This window comes from Oxyura jamaicensis, chromosome 1 (genome assembly GCF_011077185.1).
Source record: "Oxyura jamaicensis isolate SHBP4307 breed ruddy duck chromosome 1, BPBGC_Ojam_1.0, whole genome shotgun sequence".
NCBI classification, from domain to species: domain Eukaryota; kingdom Metazoa; phylum Chordata; class Aves; order Anseriformes; family Anatidae; genus Oxyura; species Oxyura jamaicensis.
The window spans coordinates 176,467,347-176,489,354 of record NC_048893.1 but is presented as its reverse complement, the minus strand read 5'-3'; the positions used below and the strand labels follow the sequence as shown (position 1 = coordinate 176,489,354).

Here is a 22,008-nt window from a genome sequence, read left to right as displayed (position 1 = left end):
ACTTCGTGGAGCTTCATGGCTGTTAAGATCTTAGTACCATAACAGAAATGCCAGAAGTAGATCATGTGAAATGGCCTTAGGAGTCTTTGAGGCATCTTAATTTGTTCATAGGGTGCCATCTCTGTTACAGTGCTGAGAAAGCAAGGCTGTACCAAAGAAACCGTCAGAAAAGTAGAATCAAATCCTCTTTTTTTGAGGAAATTGCATCCAAGTGTGGTATTGCAGTACCTTTGACATGCTTTCAGGGAAAAGAACATCTCTATCTCTGTTTGCCAAGTACCACCTTATTTTCCTGTATTTCTGTTAATTCAGAAACATAGGATTTGAAAACACTCCTGGTTTACTACCTGAAGCTATACCTGTTGACTTCAAAGCTGTGTTGCTACAAAATGGTTCCTGTTTTACTAGCTAATGAGCCTTGAATATTTCTTCCATATCTAAATTTAACTTGTAGAAATAAATACACTTTTCAGTCTGAATTCTAAAGCCATTGCTTGTCATGACAGCATAATTTTGTTTCACACTGAGCAGTTTCTTCTGCATGTATATCACTACAAGGATATTTTTATACGTAGATACAGACAACATAGTAAAAATTGCCCAGTATAATGGTCTACATATCTGTTAGCACACATTGCTATTACTTATCACAGTACAAGCAGTGCAGAAAATGACTACAGCTATAAAGGGATAACAAAATATTTGCTCTTTGTGTACTTCTGCTTGTGGACTTACTGTCCTTAGTCTTCTAGGAAGTATTTGCAAGTCTGTTCACCACGGAGTAGCTCTTTCCTAGATCTGTGGGTTCACCTGGGAGTGAGGAGAAGGATATTTGGGGGGCAAGTTCCATAAACAATGTCAAGGGGGCTAACAACATCCTTTTCTACTTGTTTCTTTCAACAAAAGACTCATCTCTACACTACACATAAAAACTAAGACAAGAATGTTCATGTAGACTTGGCATCTTAGTATAAGGAAGTGGCTGTGATACTTTTACTATTGTCAATGTGAAAGTCTCCCACTTTCCCCATAGACCATACATTATTTTCAGACATCAGTAAAAAAGCTAACTATATACTTATATGTGTATGTATAATGAAACTTCAGACATAAGAGCAAGAAATTTCCAGTGGTGTCAGACTACTGGAAAAGATAAGAAAAAGATGGAAAAGAGCTATAGTTTTGGAGTCATCTGTTAGAACTGGTTGTCATACAGGTCATCTTAGAAAGTGGGCTTGCCTGACTGGTAGGTTGTACAGCCAGAAAAAGGTTTTTGCGGAAGATTTAACAACATCATGTAGCCAGACAGCCCCCTGTTGGCTGTATTGTTCTGTTGTGGAGGCTCCAGAAATGAGTTGTGCTCAAATTCAACAATTCACTGCGCTTGAAGCTATTTTTTGAATCTCATATCTCAATATTTCAAATAATGAAAATGGAAAGGGGGGGGGGGACGAGAAAAAAAAAAAAAAAAAAAAAACACTTTAAATCAAGTTTTATCCCCTTTCTGAACAAGATCAATGCCAAGGTTTGGTTATAGAGAGTATCAGAGTATCTGTGTTCAGTTTCTTTCATGTTTTTATAGAAACCAATTTTTAGAGAGCTGCAGTGAAAATATAGATTGGTACTTTGTCCTTGTGATCAAAACTTAAGGCTAGCATACTTTATCACATTCACAGCCTGTCTAATGCAAAGTACTTAGATTAACTTATATCAAGAATGCAGGTAATGGTTTGCAAACTCAGGTTTTAAAAACCTATCAGGGAACTAATAAGATAGAGGCTCCAGCCTTATTTAATGACTGCGACTGCTGTAGGCACGTCTATGAGAGTTTCTGCAATTTGATCAGGTACAGTTTTACCAAGAGGTTTGTGTTTTAGCTATTCATGCTTGCTTTATTTCAGTCTCTTCTTTTGTATGTGGCTTAAGTTGCTACCTGTGCAACTAGCTGGTTACTTCTAGTTTTTCCTGTGTCACAACACCAAAAGCCTTGTCCTTCCAAATAAGTGCTTAAAATATTGGAAAGCTGAAGGACATGTAGTACTATAGGTATTGCCTGTTCATGAAGGAAACCGAAAACCTGCCTTGTAATGGTCACTACATCCCTGTGACGGTGGGATAACAGGTACTGTAAGCAAGCAGCTATTGTCTGGAATTTAATGGTGTATCCATGCTTAAAAGGCACAGTTTAGGGTGGAAGTGGGTGACCTGAGGAAGCTTCCCAGGACAACAGATAACCCAAGGAAAGTTTCCAGGAACAATTATCTCAAAGGCACAGAATTTTCTGCCCCAAGTTAGACAACACAGAGATGACTTATTTTGGTATCAGATGAGGCCAATGTTATAAAAACTCACCTGCACTTGAAGAATTGGATTTGTGGCTAAAAAAACATACCTGTAACAGTAGTGGAGAGCCCGATGTGAGAATTAGTCTTCTACAGCATTAAGACAGAAGACTAACATGATGCGGAGAAAGCCAAAGTGTTCAAGGACTCTTTCTTTCTCCCTGTCCTCTTTGGTACATGATAAAAAATTAACTGTAATCAGATAAAACAGTTGAAAAATACACAGTTGAACAGATAAAAAAATGAGGGTAATAATACATGCTGCGACTGAAGAGGAGGAATGGGAAAGACGGGGACAGGCCAAAGGTCGCTAAGTCCAGTGAGCTGCTTTAAAAGTTGGCATGACCTGCTACAATCCATCAGTCGAGTCAAAGAAGTTGGTTGAAGTGATTTCAAGGCTAAGGGACTCACCAGAGAAAAGGAACCTGGGTTTTGGGTTCTTCACAAGCCTGGGGGGAGACTCATGTTCACGTCTTTTGCTTCTGAAAAAGTGCCTGGGGGAAGTTGTCCGCAGATGTTCCCCATCTTTCTTGTTAAATCAATTATATGTGCAAAAAAGCACAGAAGTCACAAAACAGTTTTGTTCAAAGGTTGTTGGCAGTGATAACTATTACCATTACCAGATGAAAGCAAGCTGCAGGTAGGATTTCAAAGGGTAGTTGAATTTGCTTTTATTGGACTAACTGTGCAGTTCTTTGCAAGTTCCATATTCTCTTCCTAAGATGTTTCCTGAAGTACTAGTAAAAAGAGCATACAGTAAATTATAGTCCCCATTAAACTGTGCTAAAGGAGTACCTTATGTTTCCAGAAGATGAATGCTGAGATAGCTGAGTATTTATGAATTGGATCACAGACATCTGCTATGCCAAAGTTTTTTACATTGCTGGAGAGAGCAGCAGTAAAGATCTCCTTAAACTGTTTTTTGTGCTCTTGGTTTCTATACAGCAGCTCAAGAAGGGAAGTAACAGAGGTAAAGAACCTGACCAGTTTGACTTACTTAACTACTAGCAATCGTTCACCTCTTCACTCTGCCCTCAATTTTGTTTTATTTCTGACAAGCAGGTTTTACGACCTTCATCCCAAACTAGGGATTGACAGGAGCCTTTTCTGGGTGAAACAGCTTATCCTGGTCAGAAAAATTACAATCTTTTTTCCTCCTCTGAAGTGTGCTTGGATACTTAATTTCCAAAATATGATTAAACTTGAAGAATCCTTCAAGGCTCTTGGAGCATCCTTGTAACTTGTATTTCTTTCAAGCAATTCTAGTAGCTTAAAACATACGGCGTACTTGGCAAGGCTGTAGGAGTGTGATCCCATCGTTTTATGCTTCTTCAGGCATAAAGTAAGTAGCTTTTGAAAGGCACTGCCTTAATGTGTGAAAGTATTTGTCAGTCAGTTTTCTCTAAAGCTGTACCTTTTTCTCTGTGTGTTTAGGTATGAGCAGATACCCAGCCTAGAGCAGGGGATATTATTAAAGGTAATTGACATTATCTGTATCTCTAATCTTTACATTGATTTCAGAGTTCTTGTGAGAACAGCATCTGTTCCTGGTGATTTGTAGTGGCTGAGTTTTTCAAGCTGCCAATAGACTCTTCCTTTGAGACTTCTAGGCCTAGTGAAACTACTCTGATTTCTACATAAAGCGTACCCTTGGGATAGGAATTTCTTCATCACCCTCTATATTAAAAAACAAATCATATGTATTTGCTGTTCCTTTCTTCATCCTCTACAGGTACAGGAGCATGTTCTTGTGCAGTACACGTGGAAGCAACAGCTCTGTGGAAGAGCAGTGTTCATTCCTCCAGACTGACGGTGGCTATCAGTAGAGCTTTTTTATTAGCCTATTATGCCAGGTAGTCATCTGTTGTTCACTAACTTATAGTTCATTGACATCTAACTGCTAAGATTGGTTTTAGTATTGGAAATTGTAGCATTGCTCTTAGTTTTCTGTTGGAGGAACTGTTTTAGCCCAGGAGGAACGAGTACATTCAGAACATTCAGAAAATTCCTGTGTAATGTAGTGGTGGTAAGGCTGTCCATGTAAGATACCATTTGGTTTGAGCATTACCCGAATCTTCTAAATTATCTGAATCTCCTAAGAAGGCTGAGCAAGTAAAACATCTTGCCTCACTGTCACCTTGTCAAAAAGGCATCTTGTCTCTGGTTCTAGTTTGCTTGAGCAGAAACACTGAAAAAGACCAGAAGAAACTTTTGCTTCTTCCACTTCTTGCCCTAGGCTGTCAGCATGTCTCCTAACAGCCAGACCTTGAATAGAGGGTGACAAGGAGCATAAAAAGCAGATCCTAACTTTCTCATTGTACATAGCTCAAACCTGGGAACACTGGGCTGTTTTATGCTGCAAACTTGGAACTACCTTGGGTATTTCATAGTATGTGTTCTGCAGTCCCTGGATCCTTTACCAGTTGTGTTGCTTAAGTAGAAATCACCAGTAGCAGTGATGGAGCTGATGGAGCAATCCGGTAGTCTGTTTACCGAATCAGGCTCAGAATTGGCCCTTATAAGCAAGCCTCTGTGGATGTCCAGCCTTCAGTAGTTACTAAACCATTGTCTAATCTGCTGCAACCAAGAGATAACTTCCTGTAAGTCTCCAGCATCCTGTAGGAATATTTCCTATAGAATTAGTCCTGTGCTCAGTCACAATCAGAAGAGAGCAGAAGGATCCTTCTGTAGGGTTCTCTTTAGCTGGACATCCTACACTAGACAGAGTCATCAGCTGTGGTTCGTTCGTTCGCAGTAGGGTTACTTACAGAGATGGGGACTTGCTGCATTTTTCAGCACCTCCGTATGCTCATGAGCAGTTATTAAATAGCAGAGGTCCTTGAGGTACCATCTAGACATTTAGATGAGGCCCTGGGCAACCTGATCTAGTGGGTGGCATCCCTGCCTGTGGCAAGGGGGTTAGAACTAGATGATCTGAGACCACTTCCAACCCAAGCCATTATATGGTATTTTAACTTCAGCCTTCAAAGAATGCCTGTTGTCGCTGTGTCACCAGATAGCACGTGGGCAGATTCAATTGTCTGTGTCCACATTTCATTGTCTGTTTCTCACCACATGGCAGCTCCTGACTCATTACCTGCAAAGTCTTCAAAGACAGCTGGCAGAAGAGTTTTACCAAATACCAGAAACATTGCTAAGTGCTGTCAGACCAGAATATCATCTCAGGACAGCCTTCACTGGAAGGAAGGCAGTCCAGTAACAGCAAAAATTGACACGGAGCAGGGAGGAGGAAGAACTTCTATAACTTGATCTGCTTCAGAAAGAGCTACCCTTCTATAAGTGAGGGTACCAAACCACCCAAGCATGCAAGCCCAGTAGGGTATTGTTAATCAATAGGCGCAATTAATAATTTAAAGCAGCAGTAAGAATTGCCACAGGCATCTAAGGAGGAATTTAGATCTGGTGCAGTAGAGACCGTTTATAGCAGTTACTTTTCGAGAGACAGACCTCTTTATAAAGGCAACTTCTTTATGAACTTTTTGAATTACAAGCAGCCATTAAATGTTTTGTGATCTGTTTGGTATAGACAAGATCCTACACGCTATTCTTAGGTCCCTGAGAGTAAATACCAGTTCCTAAGAACAGGCATCACAGTACAGGCTTTCCGGCAAAGCAACACAAGATTGAGAGAGAGAGAGAGAGAGAGAAACTCTTCCTTGTGTTTAGTGGTTCACCTGCTCCTTTCATCAGCATGGCAGAGCGTCTGACTCTTTGATCTGGAAGTTTTAAAGTTCTGCCTTCTTCCTTTCAACCACTGAAGTGGTTTTGTAACAGGTTAGTGCCAGGCATCACAGAGACAGGCTTGCACAGTCTATTTTAGTTACTCATTGACTCCGTTCTCTTCCAAGGCATTGTAATATAGATAATTAGTAGCATCCCTTTTTCTACAGAAGAGAAGAGAAACCCTCTCTATCTTTTAAAAAGGGAGGGGAAAAAGGCGTTGAGTTAATGACTCAGTTCCAATACAGCATTCACTTTGCCCTGTCCTGGATCTCAAGAGATGCAAATACATACATCTGAAAGATCAGACACTAACATTTTCAGCTAGTAGTTTTTCAATGCCAGGTAAATCACCTTGCTTTGAGTTTTTAAAACACTTATTTCCACAGTACCACACAGCTTGAAGGAGCTACGCAATCTTTGTAGTGAGAGTTGTAGCCTCCTGTGCAAGACCAGTGCTCTTGTCATCACTTGTTCCAGAGCAAAACCACATCTCTGTATCCTGAATGCTGTGGGTATGAACTCCTGTGACTGTTGTATCTTGGTGTTGTGAGCAGATGTCAGAACGTAGATTATCAAAGCTATAGCAGACTGTTTTCCAATATTATTGGAAATATATTTCCAATAATATATTCCAATAATATTTTCCAATATTATTTTCCAATATATTTCCAATATTATCTCGTGCAACTTCCTGTGGTGTTAGACCTTCCTATTCAAACTCAAGCATACCTCAGAAGTTCGGTGAGAGCGTGTCAGGCTTTCAGTAGCTGGGCACAACAACAGTGCTGTGGCACAGCATGTAGGACGTGCAGTACCCAATGGAGGAGTCGCACAGGTGTCTCTCTACCTGGAACTGCGTTTTCTAGCCAAGGTTCTGCAAAAAATCTCTGAAATGAAAGCCGAGTCTAGTGAAAAGTTGATCTTTTGTCCATCCTTTTCCACATTTATCTGTACAGGTTTCAGGACTCCATATGAAAAGCACTTAGCTCTGGATTGCATTATCATATTTCAGTTGTCAAAGAAAGCTCTTCCTGAATAGTGACAGGCAATAGTTTGCAGGTTCTGCTTTACCTAACCAAAGATGGGAGAAGGATCTGTTGCATCCAAGGCCCCCACAGTTACGATTTTTCATTTACATTCTTGTCTTGACAACGTGGCCGTATTAATCATTTAGCCATCGGTGTCTTCCAGGGATCCACAGTATACTGAGCTGCTTTCAGAAGATGGTTTTGAACAGCCACAGGTAGCAGACAAAGATTATATGGCTTAAGGACCTATTCACAAAGGGGGAAGAAGGAATGTAAAACAGTCTGTTCCAGAAGCGAAAGCATTTCTGATTTATGGAAAACTGATAGAGGATTTATTAATATTAATTCCCCACTTAGGAATTTGCTGACAGGGTTACTGCTTTCCATGCTGCAAGTGGAATTGAACCAAAGGCCACCAAGAGGAGGTGTCCAGTCCCGTGGAGGCTTACAACCCTGGTGCTGCCAAGGCAGAGGTGGTATCTGCAGCACTTGTCTGTGCAGCCAGCAAAAGCTCAGCTTCTGTTTCCAGATGTGAGATTTCAAGATGATTAACCCACCTGATGTTTGCATCTCTAATGTTTATTCACCTCCTGGTGCAGGTGCAGAACTGACCTGAGAGAAATGTTGTTCAGGTATGCAAAATTTGATGTCAGGTGTTCTACAGATCTACCTACCTAACTGGGATAAAAAACATTCCTAAAGTCTCGTGGATGTCTAAATCTCCCAACCAAGTCATTCTGTGCCTCTTCCAAGTTCCTGTAGCAGCATTCATTCACCCCATCAAATACAAATAACAGCTCTGTTAACTGTCCTGCCTTTGATACAGCAAGTTGTGTCTGGTTCCACAAAGGCACCGTCTCTCTCCAGCCATACGTTATCCCTTTACTCCTCTCGAAGGGGAAAATAAGTGGGTTTGCTCTCTTCTGTGGGTCTTGGCCCACCTGTAGAGCATGACCTGTTCCTCTGTTCCACCGGTGGCCAAGCCAAGGAGCAGGCTCAGGGCATTGCAAAAAGATGGCAAGATTGAAGATGGAAGGCTCAACGTGTGTTGTGTGCTGTTTATTGTTGAATGCAGCGTTGTAAATGAACTGGTTTGTCTGTAATTACTCTTATTACACAGTTCAGTTATCACTGGGGGGGAAGCATAGACCAGCCTTTTCAGAAGGCCCTCAATGAAAGCTGCAACCTGCCTTTGGAACTTAAAGAAATTTGAGTTCCTAACTCCAGAGCTACCACTAAAACCCCAGACTTGTTGTTTCCAATCTATTGCTCTCTTTTTCCTGTTTAGAATCAGGATGGAACAATGTTGCAACGTTTAATTCTGAACAGTTTCAGCAAGCACTCAGCTGACTGTTGTAGCAGAAACTTGCTTAGAAAGCAAAGCCCTCAATTCATTCTCCAAAGATTTGTACACATTACTGTTTCCAGCCTGTAGGGCCACATTCATCATCCTTCTGACCAGAAAGAAGCCACCAATTACTGAACCATCGCGTCAGAGGGGAAATGGAGTAGAAACGGAGCAAGAGCTCTTGGGGAAATTTACACATCAGATCACACTTGCAGATAAAACTTCAGGGGGTGATTTCAGCAGAAAGTACACTACGGTCTAGAACGCTGCCGTTCCCCCTTCTTTTAAATAGAAGTCAGATTTATTTGTGTTTTACGCGATGACTGGTGATTTACGTCCCACCCACCCATCTGAGAGTATTCTGGGCTCCAGGCATATCTCCAGCCAGTTCCAGACTATTCAAATCATTGTTGGTCCATCCATTTACTCGTCGCAACGAGGCCTTCTGTGACTAATTACGGCCTGACTGCAGCAGGAGATGCAGCTTCAAAGAGTGGGAATCTTCAGACGCGCTAGCAGTTCCCTTGGTTCTCAATTCTTTATTTATGTGGATTACATTGAGTTGACAGATTTAACTGGCCTGTTGAAGATATGGTCAAAGAAGCAGAGTCACTCCCTTCCCTTTTATTGTTTTCTGAAGACATAACAGTCATATGCCCCTGTCACTAGAGAGAGGAAGTTCTCCATCACTGGGCTTGATTTGGGCTTTTATATGCTGTTTCAGTAGCATCTGGGAATAGATCAATATAATATTTGGTAGGGAGTTGTATTTCCTAGTGATGCACTGTAAATCTTTTATTGTAGATACTCCCACTGTTTATTGTTGAAAATCAATAAAAATAAACCTTGTAAAGTTAAAGCCTGGCAAGGGTTCAGCACAAATCACAGGGAAGGAGCAAGAGGCAATGAGTCTCCCTCCCCCTCTTGGATAGTTCCCAGCTTGTTTCCCAATGAATATTCAATAACACTTTCCAGCAATCTGGGAACAAATTTATTTTTCTTGAATTATTCAAAGTTACGAACGCTCCGTTGTGATCTCAAACAGGACTTCTAATCCACTTTGGCTGCTTTCTGGCACTGAATTCTGCTGTGGATCAAAACCGAGCGTCACCCAGACGATGCGCTGGATATGCGTTAGCCTTATCCCTTCCAGAGACAGACAAAAGCACATCGGCCTTGCTCCGCTCGGGTTAGCCGGGTAATTTGTGAGCATTACCACTGGATATTAGCCAAAGCAGGTGAAAAGGGGGAGCGGCCCGCTGTGGAGAGAAGCTCCCCAAAAGTCAGAAGAGAATTTACAACCCCTGTTTGCACGCAAAACAGGATGCAATTACTCTGGCATCATTCTTTGCTCTACGGCTGCTAATTCCTCATATACTGCGTCTTGGGGTGGAGTCTTCAAGTCATGAGATTCAGCTAGACGGGGAAATGAGAAATGTTTTGGAATTATTTAGTGAAGGAGAACACAGTGCCAAGGCCAAGCTAAAAGATTGCTCTTTTTCAAATCTTAACATGGTATCAATCACAATAGGTTTACTTAGCCATCTATTCTTAATTGATTATACAGTATTACGAGCACTGACAGCAGATGTACAAGAATGTAGTGTAGTGACTATGTGTCCTAGAGGAGTGAAGGCCCTCAAGAATTACCATGTTGAAATCAGTACCCAAAGAATCTCTATGGGACAGGGAGACAACGCGACACAAAGAACAGGAAGGTGTTTCATGATGGACTCTCCCCTGCCTGCTATCAGTAGATCCATGAACAGTTCAGGTGGTAAACAAATGACATGTCTCCAGGAGAGATAATGAGAACAAGAGGGAACTTTCCAACACTGAATAAAGAAATACAGGATAAAATCCAACTTTTTATAAAGAAGGGAAAAATTATTAAAATAAGAAAGAAAATACAAGATGGTTTCAAGTTGTTCCAAACAGTCTCAAGTTGCGTCAACGGTCTCAAGTCATTCCAGGGATGTTCAGATGGGACCTGAGGAAGAATTTCTTCATGGAGAGGGCAGCCAAGCATTGGAACGGGCTGCCCAGGGAGGTGGTGGAGCCCCAGCCCTGGAGGTATTAGAGACGTGTGGACATAGCACTAAGGGGTGTGGTTTAGTGATGGGACTCGGTAGCTACCGTCAGGTTGGTGGTTGGACTTGATGATCTTAAAGGTCTTTTCCAACGCAAATGACTCCAAGATTCTATAAGACGAATGAGGTGCTGTCTGAATCATCAGCTTTAACAAATCTAGCAGCAAGCAATCCCCTCCTTTTAGAAAACCCACTTCTGTCACGTAACCTTTAAGTACCTGAAGGACACAATGGGGGTATTACCTTACCTTGCAGTTTCCTTTACCCTCTAGCAGCCGTACTGCTGTGGGAATCCACTGGTGTGTTACAACCAGAGGAGAGCTCGCTGTGCCTTGCACGTCCAGAATTGAGCTGGAGGACTGGCTCGTGATGCCCCAGTGCTATGGCAGTCAACTCCCAGCATCTCCAGCACTGGAACAATTTGCAAATTTTTTGCAGAATCTGAGGAATAATAAAAAAACAAATACAGAACAAAGTTTACTGTAACCAGCAAATTTTGTGCCATCCTGGGAAAGAGGAATTCTCTTGAGAAAGTGGGCAATGACTCGAAGTGAATCAAGCCAGCGATTACAAATTCCAACTTTGTTGGAAAAAAATGTCTAAATGTTTCAAAATCCCATTCCTATTTAATCAGAAATAGAGCAAGATGTTAGTCATCACAGCTCCTTATTCTGTTTGTAAAAGCATGACCAAGTCACACCTAGTCCAGCAGAGATCATATCGTGCCTGCGAAGATTTGTGTGAAAGCTTTCAATGTAATACCTAACTCGTTTTGACCGGAGGGCTTTTAAAATCATTCAGACTCACCGCTCATCTGGAGTCCCTTCAGCCAAATTCACCTCTTGTACAGCCGGTGTCTTCTGTGGAAATGCACCGATGGGAACCGCTCTGCTGACCGTGCTCTACAGCCTGCTCTCTGCTGCATCACCGCCTGGCTGGGACCTCCGAAAGGGAGGAACTGGAGAAACTTCAGCCACTGCTTCTTTCTACCTGCCTCGGTGCCATGGGATACGATGCATCCCCTCCAGAAAGGGCTCACACCAGGTCAGGTCAAGCATGCTCAGTTCCTTACGGGACGGGAACATTCACTGGTATATTTTTCCACTCTCCGGAATATTAGGGTCAAAGAATGGTGTTTGTGCTGAATAAAAATTAACCCATTGTAAGCTGTGTCACTGAAATGACCAAGCCCAGAGGGTGGTGATCGATCTCACTGGGCCAATACTGGGTCCAGCCCTGTTTAACAGCTTCATTAACAACCTGGCTGGTGGGGCCGAGAGTGCTCTCAGTACGTTTGGAGATGACACAAAACGGGGGGCAGTGGCTGATTCACCAGAGGGCTGCACTGCCATCCCAAGGGACATCAACAGGCTGGAGAAATGGGCTGACAGGAACCTCCTGAAGGCCAACACGGAGATCTGCTGAGCCCTGCACTGATGAGCCCTTGCTGCTAAGGAGGCTGATGGGGTCCTGGGCTGCGTCCAGCAAAGCATCGCCAGGACGTTGAGAGGTGATGCTTCCCCTCTGCTCAGTGTTGGTGAGAGTCCATGTAGGTCCACCCAGGTAATGAAGGGCCTGGAGCACCTCTCCTGTGAGCAGAGCTGGGACTGCCCAGCCTGGAGAAGAGGAGGCTCAGGGGGATCTCACCCAGGGCTGTGAATCCCCGCAGGGAGGGGGCAAAGAGGCCACAGCCAGGCTCTGTTCAGGGTGCCCAGCACCAGGCCAGGGGCAGTGGGCACCAAGGGGCAGGCAGGAGGCTCCCTCTGAGCACCAGGCAGCACTGCTGTGCTGGGCGGGCGGCTGAGCACTGGCCCAGGCTGCCCAGAGAGGCTGCGGGGTCTCCTCCTGGGAGAGCGGCACAAGGCGCCTGGACGGGGTCCTGGGCACCCTGCGCTGGGGACCCTGCTGGAGCAGGGCTTGGGGACGGGGGCCTCCAGAGCTCCCTGACAGCTTCAGCCCTGCTGTCACTCTGTGAAATGCTTGTATTAAGTATTCATTTAGGCAGAACCATGGAGCACGAGTAATGGCATAGGTTAAAGCTTTTTATTAATCCAAATGTAAATATTTCAAATTTTCTTTCACTTCATTTTAAAGGAGTCCAAACTCAGTTTCCAAAATGGCTGCTACAGCAGTGAAAATAAACTCCACTTCTACAGGAGGTGAAATGGCCTAACTTTGTTACCACAAGGGGTTCTAAAACAGTTCTCACGCAGTTACACTGTTGCTGTCAGACATCATTTATATCATGATGCTTAAATACAGTTTCAAGTCCATTACTTTCCTCTTTGCCATATAAAGTTGTCACTTTTGTCTTCTTCTTGCTATTATTGGTAAGTCTCCTCACTAATATTCAGTTACCAACTCATTCAATACTCGTAATTATTGGTTTCGGCTCCATTTCGATTTGAGGAATGGGAACTTTTCTGGAAAGTCAGTACGTGTACCTCAAAACGAACCCACTGCTTCGAAAACAAGCAGCGTTGTTTTCATACAGCACCCTGCTGGGGCAGTCGTCCCACACGGCCTGTCTGCTGTGCCACCCTAAATCTGCCTTCAATAGGCCAACCACAAAGTCCACCCTTGTGTGGCTCCTGACGCAGACCTTCACAGCAGGGTAGAACCATCCAGAGTCTGCAAACCCAGCTGGCCTGGGGCCTCGGGGCAAGCCGAAATCACGTGGAAGCAGCCCTGTGAGTTTGGAAGGGGCTGGTTCCTTGTTCCACTGTCGCAACTGTAGTTAGGAGGAAGTAAATAAAATAAACAGAGGCCTAACAAAAGGGCTGTGCTCAACACTTTAGCACACTGACCAAAAAAATTAACCCAGTTTGAACTGAAGGCATCCAGGCTGTTGTTCCACACTATATACATTACAATGTTCTACATTATTTGATCTGTAAGCAGCTCAGGAGAGGTAGTCCCATAATCACGTTATTTCCCCGCGTGGAAGCTCTGAAAGAAGCAAAGAGAACCTAATTGTTGCCAGTGAACTTTCAAATTTGCGTCGAGCTAAAGTGCTTTATTGTGGCAACAAACTACAACGAGCGTCCAATGGTGGCATCAGCAGCCTGGAATGACCCCTTTCATTGAAAATCCTAAAGGCAAGGAGCAGGAGGGTGATCCCCACCACCCCCATATTTAAGTGTTGCAAATAAATTCACATTTTAAAGCTCCATGTAAGCCAGATCTACTTAGTCAGCCAAGCAGGCTGATGCAACTTTGGAAAGATGGTGTTTTATCAGCAAAAACAAAAGTCAGATTCAAATAATGGATGCTTGATGGTGCTGTGATTTTTTTTCCTGCCCAGGAGGCAGGATGAAAGGTTCTTAATTTCTAAAGCTTCATTAATTTGCCTGGAACCTGAGATAATATGGGCATCTTTACAAAGCATCGCGCAGGGTTAACATCCCCACGGCTTTTAAAGCAACTTCTGTTGAGCCTTCCTCCTAAATACATTTCCAATTTAGAATGCATTAAAGAGATGCTTTATCTTGTTAAAAATTTTACCAACTCTTCCCTCTGAAGGACTGATCATCATATTTTTCTTCTTCTTACAGTTAGAGCTCTGAAAACTGGCCCTTTGTTCGCTTCCCAAGTGTTTTCTGGTGCTGAGAATCTCTTAATTCTCAGCACCAAAGAGCAGCTCAGTTTCTTAAGACGGGGGGCAGAGGACAGAGGAGTATTTTGCAAGAGACAGTAACACATTATTACTCCGTGAACACTAGTGGTGGCTTCACAAAGCCACGTTCTCATGCCTTGAGTCACATAGCAACTTGTGATCTTGCCACGCTGTTGCTTTCAGTTAAGTGCAGGAGAATCCATGGGGGTCCTCTCCCAAAAGCAGCAGCAGCATCCGATCGTTCTGGTTTGCGCTGCACCTCCGGCCACTTCTCCAAACTGCTCAGAGTCGGGTCGCGTTGTTTATTCCTCCGTGTATTATCACGTCTAAAGGCTACTCACATTTTAGCACAGAGCAAAAATTAGTTTCTCGAAGGAGGGGCTGGTTTTTCTCTGAGTCCTAACATAAATGTTAGCCACAGAGAAAAACAAAAGCAGCCCTTGAAAATACTGGAATCTGGTCCACAAAAACAGTACTGAATCTGTGGCTCGTTTATTTAGAATTGAAGAGGGTGGAGCACTCAAAGGCAGGAAGGCAACTTTTTTTCCAAATACTTAAAAAAAAAATGTTTGTTTGTTACTTCCCTCAATAGCTGCAGTTTCAAACAAGCAAACAAAAAAGGCCACTGGTGCTGACACACCCCTCTTCCACCTTCAAAAGGTTACAGGAAAAGGCTTTATTTCCCCTTCTGCGTGTGGCTTCTCTTTGCCTGCGCTGTCCCAGAGCTCCCTGGGGTTTGGCTCACGGTGACAGCGAGGCCTGCCGGCCTCTTCAGCCTTTCGAAGCTGTAGCATTCGACTTTTTCGTCACTGGAAACCGTCCTGGTGCTTATGAGGCGAAATCCGTCTTTGAGTAAGGTGTCAAGCAGCAGGCCCAGCACGTTAACACCGTTAATCAGCTTCCTGTTGTCAGGCTTTATGGAAACATACCTAAAATAAGAAAAAATGAATTATAAAAAGCAGTTACAGAACACTTCAGATACTTCTTGAAAGATGTAATCAATTTTTTTTTAAGAACAAACCAGGTCCTCAGGTGGTGCAGCTCAGCACAGTCGCACAGACCTCCAGCGGCAAGGTTCTGGGTCTCTTTTCTGTCCTTTGAGGACAATTCATCTCCTTCCCTCATCGTAAGAGCGGTGTTTCTCAGCTTGTTACACACCAGGGAAGAAGCACTGCTCTCTCACCACAACAGAGCTTACTTCCTTAAAAAGGAGAGTGCCGTGCTCTGATGCTGCAGCGGTTTTCAGGCAGGAGTAGGCGAGGGGAAGGACAACGAAGCCACGCTCGTCCCAAAAACACACAGGATCTCTCTTACAAACAGTGACATTTATTGCAAAGTTACCTTGTACAGCAGGCCGTGGGGTGACAGGTAAGAAAATCATATCCACGTCGCCTCAAAGAACTTCAATTGATATAAAGTACAGTTTAAGAACCTACCCAGACACTTGAAGGAACAGCAGTCATGTAAAAATACTAGTACAAAACATGTAAGCTGACAGGGGTGAAACTGTTCCACAGTCCACAGGAAACTACACCAAACAGGCATGGAAAGCACAAAAAAAGGCAAAAGAAGCTGCTTCACCAGACTTCAGTCAACAGAAATTCAGCAGGCTGCATCAAAGTGTTCTTGTTTCACTAATCAAGGGATGGTCATCCAAAGGGAAAGTTTCACCGAGTCCGAAGAAATAAAGGAAAGAATCGGGAATATTTTCCCCACTATTCAAGTTGTCAGAACCTGCTCAGCCAACTCTTAGTCCGGTAAAATCATTTCCAAAATTACAAAATTAAGGTTTGGCACGTAAAGACGCGTTGCTTCACAAATGCAAAGTAGTTCCTCTCTTCCCTCCACTCGCTCAGCTACAGAAAGCTAAAAGGAAGGAAGATAAACTCGGTAATCAAAGGACTGCAGTGTTAATTCAGATATTCAGAGAGAATAACCCTTTTGGAACAATTTCAGTGCAATTTCCATAAAGTTCCAGATGTCCTAACAGTCGCAGAGGACACATGAGGTTACGTTTTCTTATACGGTAAGAACGCGTCTCCATACCACGGAGACATCCAGCAAGAGCTCGTTTAAAAACTACAAGTTGTCATTAGAACACGGTGCTGCTATCCCAGAACTCTCCGATTTAGAGCAGTCTTAACAAAAACCGAACCTGGCTCTGATTTCAAAGAAAACCCACTGAGCAGCACGCAGCTCATCATCTCCCCCTTCTCCCTCCCTGCAGTTAAAGGGCTCTACTAAAGCTTTCCAGCCCCTGAATTACCATCTTAGTTCCACCAGTGTTTTCAACCCTGTTTAGCCATTCTTTTTTTTGACATGAAAGTCTAGGGAACCATAAGCCAGTGGATTTCAGCTTTCTCCTGCACCTCACTCCTTATTTTGTTTCCTTTCCTTCATTTCACTCTGTGTTTTTCGAGTTTTCTAGGAGGTCACCGATGCCACGAAATCCTAAAGCCTAGCAGAGAGAGCACAGAGGAAAGGAAAGATCCCACAGAACAGAAAGATAAACACCGAGAACAGGATTTTTAAAAGTCAGGAACATTTTTAAGAACAGGCAAGTCAGTGTAACAGAAATTCAACTGGGCACTTCAGAACTGGAGAAATATAAAAACAAAGCACAGAAAGATTTTTTTTTTCATTTCTCTCAGACATTTGTCCAGTAGTTTCTTTAAAACGAGCGCATACTTCATGGACTAGAAGCCCTTCAGACACTTCCACACCAAGAAGTCACACCACGGAGAGTACCTGGCCACAAACTGGTCACCGGCGATGTATTCAGTTCCACACTGAAAAACCAGCTCGTGATGAGAAGGTCTTTCCAAGGGAAGTGGAACGAGTGGTTTCTGAGAAGGAAAAGGGCTGCTCCAGCTCTGCCCAGTGAACACGATGATCTGGTCAGCGAGCCTCTCCACGGTGGTGCTGCAGGAACCAAAGACCCGGAAAAAAGCCTGCGTCTCCTGGAGGAAAAAACGCACCTCCAGGATCTCCAGCCTTGGCTTCAGCAGGTGTTCCTGGCCCAGGAGGTCAGCCAGAGGGTAGAGCTCGTAGAACTCTGCTTCTCTGCGCAGCCTCTCAAAGTCTGTAAAGTCAGCAGGCAGAGAGACCTGCAGAGTCCTCAGAAAGTCCAGGATGTAACTAAACAAAGCTCCGTCCCTGTCCACAAAAAACTCCCCGTTCACCAGCTTAAATTCCTGGTCATCTTCGCCCAACATCCGCGCCAGCCTGGACTCAGGGAACTGCCGCAAGGTGGACGCCCGGGTTACAAATCTCACGCCTCCCACGCTCAGAGCGACCACCTCCCGACTGCTCATTGCCGTCTCAGCCCGTCAAGAATTATTACGACGCTCTGCTCTCCCCGTCTGTGGCTGGATCCTTCCTAAACTGCGAGCCATCTGCAGCTGCACGAAGCACTCGCCGCTTTCTGCGAGCGTTTGGAGCGAGGTGTGGAGCAGCGACAGGCTTCCCAGGCAACAAAGCTGTAAATAGCGCGTACAATAGTTTTGTTTGCAGGGCTCGGTTGCTTGGAGACTGATTCTTGGAACTTAGCTTTGTATTTTTGAAGTGAGCTGCTTGCAAGGACTACTGGAAGACAGCGAACTGACCGTCACAACAGACTAAATCTTGACAGAGGCCAAGGAATACCCCCGCAGCACGGCACCCATTACGTTTGTTTTCTGGAAACGTCAACAAAATGTTTTCGTTCTACCTCTTGCTGTTCAGAGGACCACTGCAAGAAGAGGCTGGATGTACTTCAGGCAACGTATTTCCGTACCGGATGCTCTTAAAGAAGGACACTTCGTGGAACTCCAGCTTCCAGCTCACTTGAAATCTGCGTTATCCTACAGCCAAGCCGACGCACTCAGGAAGTTCAATTAATTCCTGAAACAAGGTGCATGAAAACCCAGTAACAGTAGGAGAGCCTACACATGTTCCAGGGCTAAAGCCCTTCCAAGCACCAACACCCACACTCCCATGGCGTTACACACAGTTTCCTGGCTCTTGGAATCACAATCTGGATCGACAGAGAGGAGAGGATCTGCTGCCACTTTTGCGCGGCTAAAACGCAAGCCGGCCGACCACTGGCCTGCTTCCCACCGCGCCGAGCTGTTTGCTTTAAAGACACTTTTTAAGGCATTGTGGCTTCAAAGAAACGTGGCTCTACCAAGACAGCTCATCCCCCCCCGACAATTTCACGCTGGAAAAGTAATCTGCGAGCACGCAGCTTGCTCCCTCAGCAGCCTCGGCTGGTTTCTCTTTACCCCTAGGATTTATTCGAGATGCTTGCCCTGAAGAGAGGTTTTTGTACAGAACCTGTAAACGACAGCCACTACCTACAGTCATCTGAGTACGCGGGGTAACTCGGCTTTTGGTTAGACACAAAAATATAGAGACCTGTATGTATATAGATCCGTACACAGACATACGTGCCTATTTCAGTGAGTACCAGCAGAAACATGCTCAGGTAGAAAAGTGTTTCCAGGGTGGGAGCTACGCACCCCGTGCTTCGCAGGGCGCCTCCCAGTACAGCGCTCTGCTTCTCCATCAGAACTGCTCTGCCTGCTTCCAAACCACCTCCCCGTCAGGGAAAATACGTTAAAGTTAACTGTGCCCTTCGGGAAGGAACGCTTTTTATCAAAGCGTACACAGTCTGATTCTACAAATACATTACCATCGCACTGAGCACACAGCTCAGCCCTGTGTCTTGGTAAGGAAAATGATTGAAAACGAGGAATATTCCCCTCATCACCACTGCAACAGGAATCCAGAATCAACGTGTTTTCCAAAGCTCCCCTTCACCTCCCAGTTCAGCAGTGCTCCAACTACACAAACATTACTGAAACATTTTGAATCATGACTGAACATTTTGAATCACAACGTTCTGAGTGTTTTCATCGGAAGTCTTTAAAAACAGAAAGCACAATTAATCTTACAAAGCTTTATGTTTTCTTCACCAGCTCTCTTTCACTTCTTACATTTCAGAAGGGGCTTCACAACAGTTTATATTTGCACACAAACTGCGCAACGTTATCCAGTACGACCAACGTATAGTTTCTACACTTTTCCCTCAGAAGCGAAGCTCCATCTGTCATCTGTTCCCAGTAAAAGACGGCATGATCTGCTATCTCCACTGTATCTGCCAAATAAGATAAGCTAATTGTAAAGAACTGAGACTTCCAGCACTGGAGATTGTCAACGACAGACTCCACGAAGGACATTCTGGTGACAGCAAGAAGCAGCAAGCAAACAAGAGAGGTTACTATAAACCTGCGCGAAAAGACCGAGGGGATCTTCAGTTTCAGGGTGTTGTTTTCCTGAGGCAAGGACAATTTGTCCACATCAACCAGTTTTATCCCGTTCCACTGGCTGGTATCGAAGCTCTTCATCGTGGGGCTGACGTCCACGTTGGAACAAGGTAACGGGGTTTCCTTGAGCACCTTGATTTTTTCCCTGAACTCCTGCATCTGCTGCAGAAAAATAATGGGCTCGGACACGTCCTTGAAGGCCTCCGCGATGTTGAAAGCCATCCGCTGCTCCTGCAGGATGGTGTTCAGTTTGTTGATCTCCGGGTCATAGGCCTGCATCACCGCGAGCTTCATGGTCTCAAAGTCGGAGAGAATCTCGTTCCGCTTCTGCTCCAGCGTGTGCTGCAGCTTCTCGAAGAACTCCTTCACCTTGTCGGAATCTTTGGTCAGCATCTGCAGGGCTTTGCGCTTACTGGTTTCTAAAGTATCCAGGCGGGAGAGCGCGTCCCCGCAACGCCACGTCTCAAAGCCCTGGAAGAGGGTTTCAAAAGCCCGCTTCTCCTGGGAGTAAGCTTCCTCGATGGAACAGAACACGTGCTTCGTATGGTCGCCGCGGGTGGCGCAAACCCCGCAGATCAGCTGCATGTCCGTCCGGCAAAAAATGTTGAGGGGCTGCCCGCTGTGCACTTTGCACACGGGCATTTTGGGAGTGACTTTGATTTTGTTGTACTTCTCCACGATGCCTTTCAGGGAATAGTTGACCTGTAAGCTGTTGACTCCCGTCACGGGAGTTTCCTTCCGGCACGTGGGGCACTTGAAAGGGGACGGCCTCCACAGCACGTTCCGCACGTTTCCCTCGAGTATTCCTTCCAGGCACTTTCTGCAGAAGTTGTGTGAACAGGGCAGGACGCGAGGGTCATCAAACAGGCTGCAGCAAATGGGACAGGTGAGATCTTCCTCTAGGAGCTCCATCGTATCCTAGGAAAGAAAATAAACATGGTAACAGAACTTTTGGAATGCATTTCTCCTCCCTGAGAACCAGGCAAAAAGTGATCTGAGGCATGGCTTGGTGAGAAAAGGATCTGCTTTTCTTTTTTTCTCAGGTGTGATTTAGACAGAGCCTCAGACGGGTTCTCGCAACCAGCCCAGGCCCAGACTCAGAGACTCTGCGCACGGACTGAATTAGGCGTGGTGTCTGGCCACCAGATGGCAGGCACAAGAACGGCTTGGTTTCCAGGCAGAACCATTTTCTGACAGAAACACTGGAAAAAGAAGGCTTGCCAAACCCAGCGAGGGCTTTCCGTGTCAAATGAAAATAACTCATGTCCCAGTAACTCGAGGCTTACATCTCCCTGATGCATCATCCTGATGCAATACCCAGAAACTGGACTTCCACAGCACATATGCCCTGCTAAGGTTAGATTACCCTCCACTTGCTCGACTCATCCAAAGCTTACGGTTTCAAGCACATTATCTGTAAGTAACCAAGTGAGTATGTTATCGTTGAGCTATTCAGCACGAAGTCAGCATACTTCAGAGAACAGCTGCCCATAATCCTTGATAATTCATAGCGAAACAAAACTCTGAACTATTTTATTCACCCACGATCTCTATTTCCAGTTCCCTTCTCACAGCATTAATGCCTCAGCAACTTCTTTTCGAGGACAGGACCTACTGGAAAAGGATTTAGCACGCATTCCTTTGCAATGGGAAGTCTCAATGAAAGGACACATCCCACTACTCTGCCTCTAACCAAAGCCAAGTTCTCAGGTGCAGGCACCTTGTAATTACAGCGTGCTCTGGAAAACACATAACTAATAAAGGCCAAACACGGTGACAGCTTGTATTTGCCAAAACTCTCAAATGCTTAGTTTGGAACTGTAATTAAAGAGATGCTTCCCTTGTGTAGTCATTCCATGCTATGTTTGAAAATATATGATAAAATTCCTTTTATAAATTAAAAGATTTTTCACAAAAAAGAGCTTCCAAGTAGTCCCGTAACAAGCAAAGAATATCAATGAGCTCTTGTAAGTAGTTTTGGTGTTATTACTAAGGTTCCCATCCCCTCTACGAAATATAAAGCAGCAAAGAAAGGGAGCCAAGAGAAGAGCTGCAAAGATCCATGCTGCACAGGACAAGAAGAGCAATAGTGTACCACTGATCCTAGGAAAGCACAGATAGCTACAGAGAAGAAAGGCAAGGTCAGCGCTGAGTTTCCTCCACGAGAGGACAGATACAGCCATGGTGAGACTTCACAATCCCGAGAGGTGTAGGCAAACTCCCGTGCTCCTCCAGCACCAAGGAGGAGGGGGATCCCCTGGGTTTGGATAAGCACAGCTTGAAAAAGTTGCCAGGTTTTCTACTCACCCTGAGGACTAAGGTCATCAGGCAGAAGAAGGCACCCGTTAAGGCCAGGGAAAAAGCCCTGGAGAAAAAGGTCAAATCACTCCATGTGCCGCCAAGGGTTTCCTTTAAGGCCACAGATCCCACGCAGAAATGTCATTTTCTGTAAAAAGAAAGTAATTTTGAAACACCTCTTAATGCTAGCACACGCAAGGCTTCTCTCTTGCCTCCTCTTCTTAATGGTAAAAGCA

General features: G+C 44.6%; 2 protein-coding genes across 2 annotated transcripts; both read right to left on the bottom strand.

Moving 5' to 3' along the window:
• Positions 1-14,646: 14,646 nt before the first annotated feature.
• On the bottom strand, positions 14,647-17,765 carry KCNRG (potassium channel regulator). Its single transcript, XM_035323287.1, has 2 exons — positions 16,917-17,765; positions 14,647-15,097 (listed from the first exon to the last, which is right to left on the bottom strand). The coding sequence occupies exons 1-2, from the start codon at positions 17,480-17,482 to the stop codon at positions 14,845-14,847; spliced, it is 819 nt and encodes a 272-aa protein (XP_035179178.1). The 5' UTR covers positions 17,483-17,765; the 3' UTR covers positions 14,647-14,844.
• Positions 17,766-18,802: 1,037 nt separating this feature from the next.
• On the bottom strand, positions 18,803-21,921 carry TRIM13 (tripartite motif containing 13). Its single transcript, XM_035323281.1, has 2 exons — positions 21,782-21,921; positions 18,803-20,392 (listed from the first exon to the last, which is right to left on the bottom strand). The coding sequence occupies exons 1-2, from the start codon at positions 21,797-21,799 to the stop codon at positions 19,160-19,162; spliced, it is 1,251 nt and encodes a 416-aa protein (XP_035179172.1). The 5' UTR covers positions 21,800-21,921; the 3' UTR covers positions 18,803-19,159.
• Between the last annotated feature and the right edge of the window lie 87 nt (positions 21,922-22,008).

Coding starts and splice junctions, on each gene's coding strand:
- KCNRG (XM_035323287.1), bottom strand. CDS start 17,482: ATGAGCAGTCGGGAGGTGGTCGCTCTGAGCGTGGGAGGCGTGAGATTT. Junction 15,098..16,916: donor GGTGACCAGTTTGTGGCCAG/GTACTCTCCGTG, acceptor TTCTTATTTTAG/GTATGTTTCCATAAAGCCTG.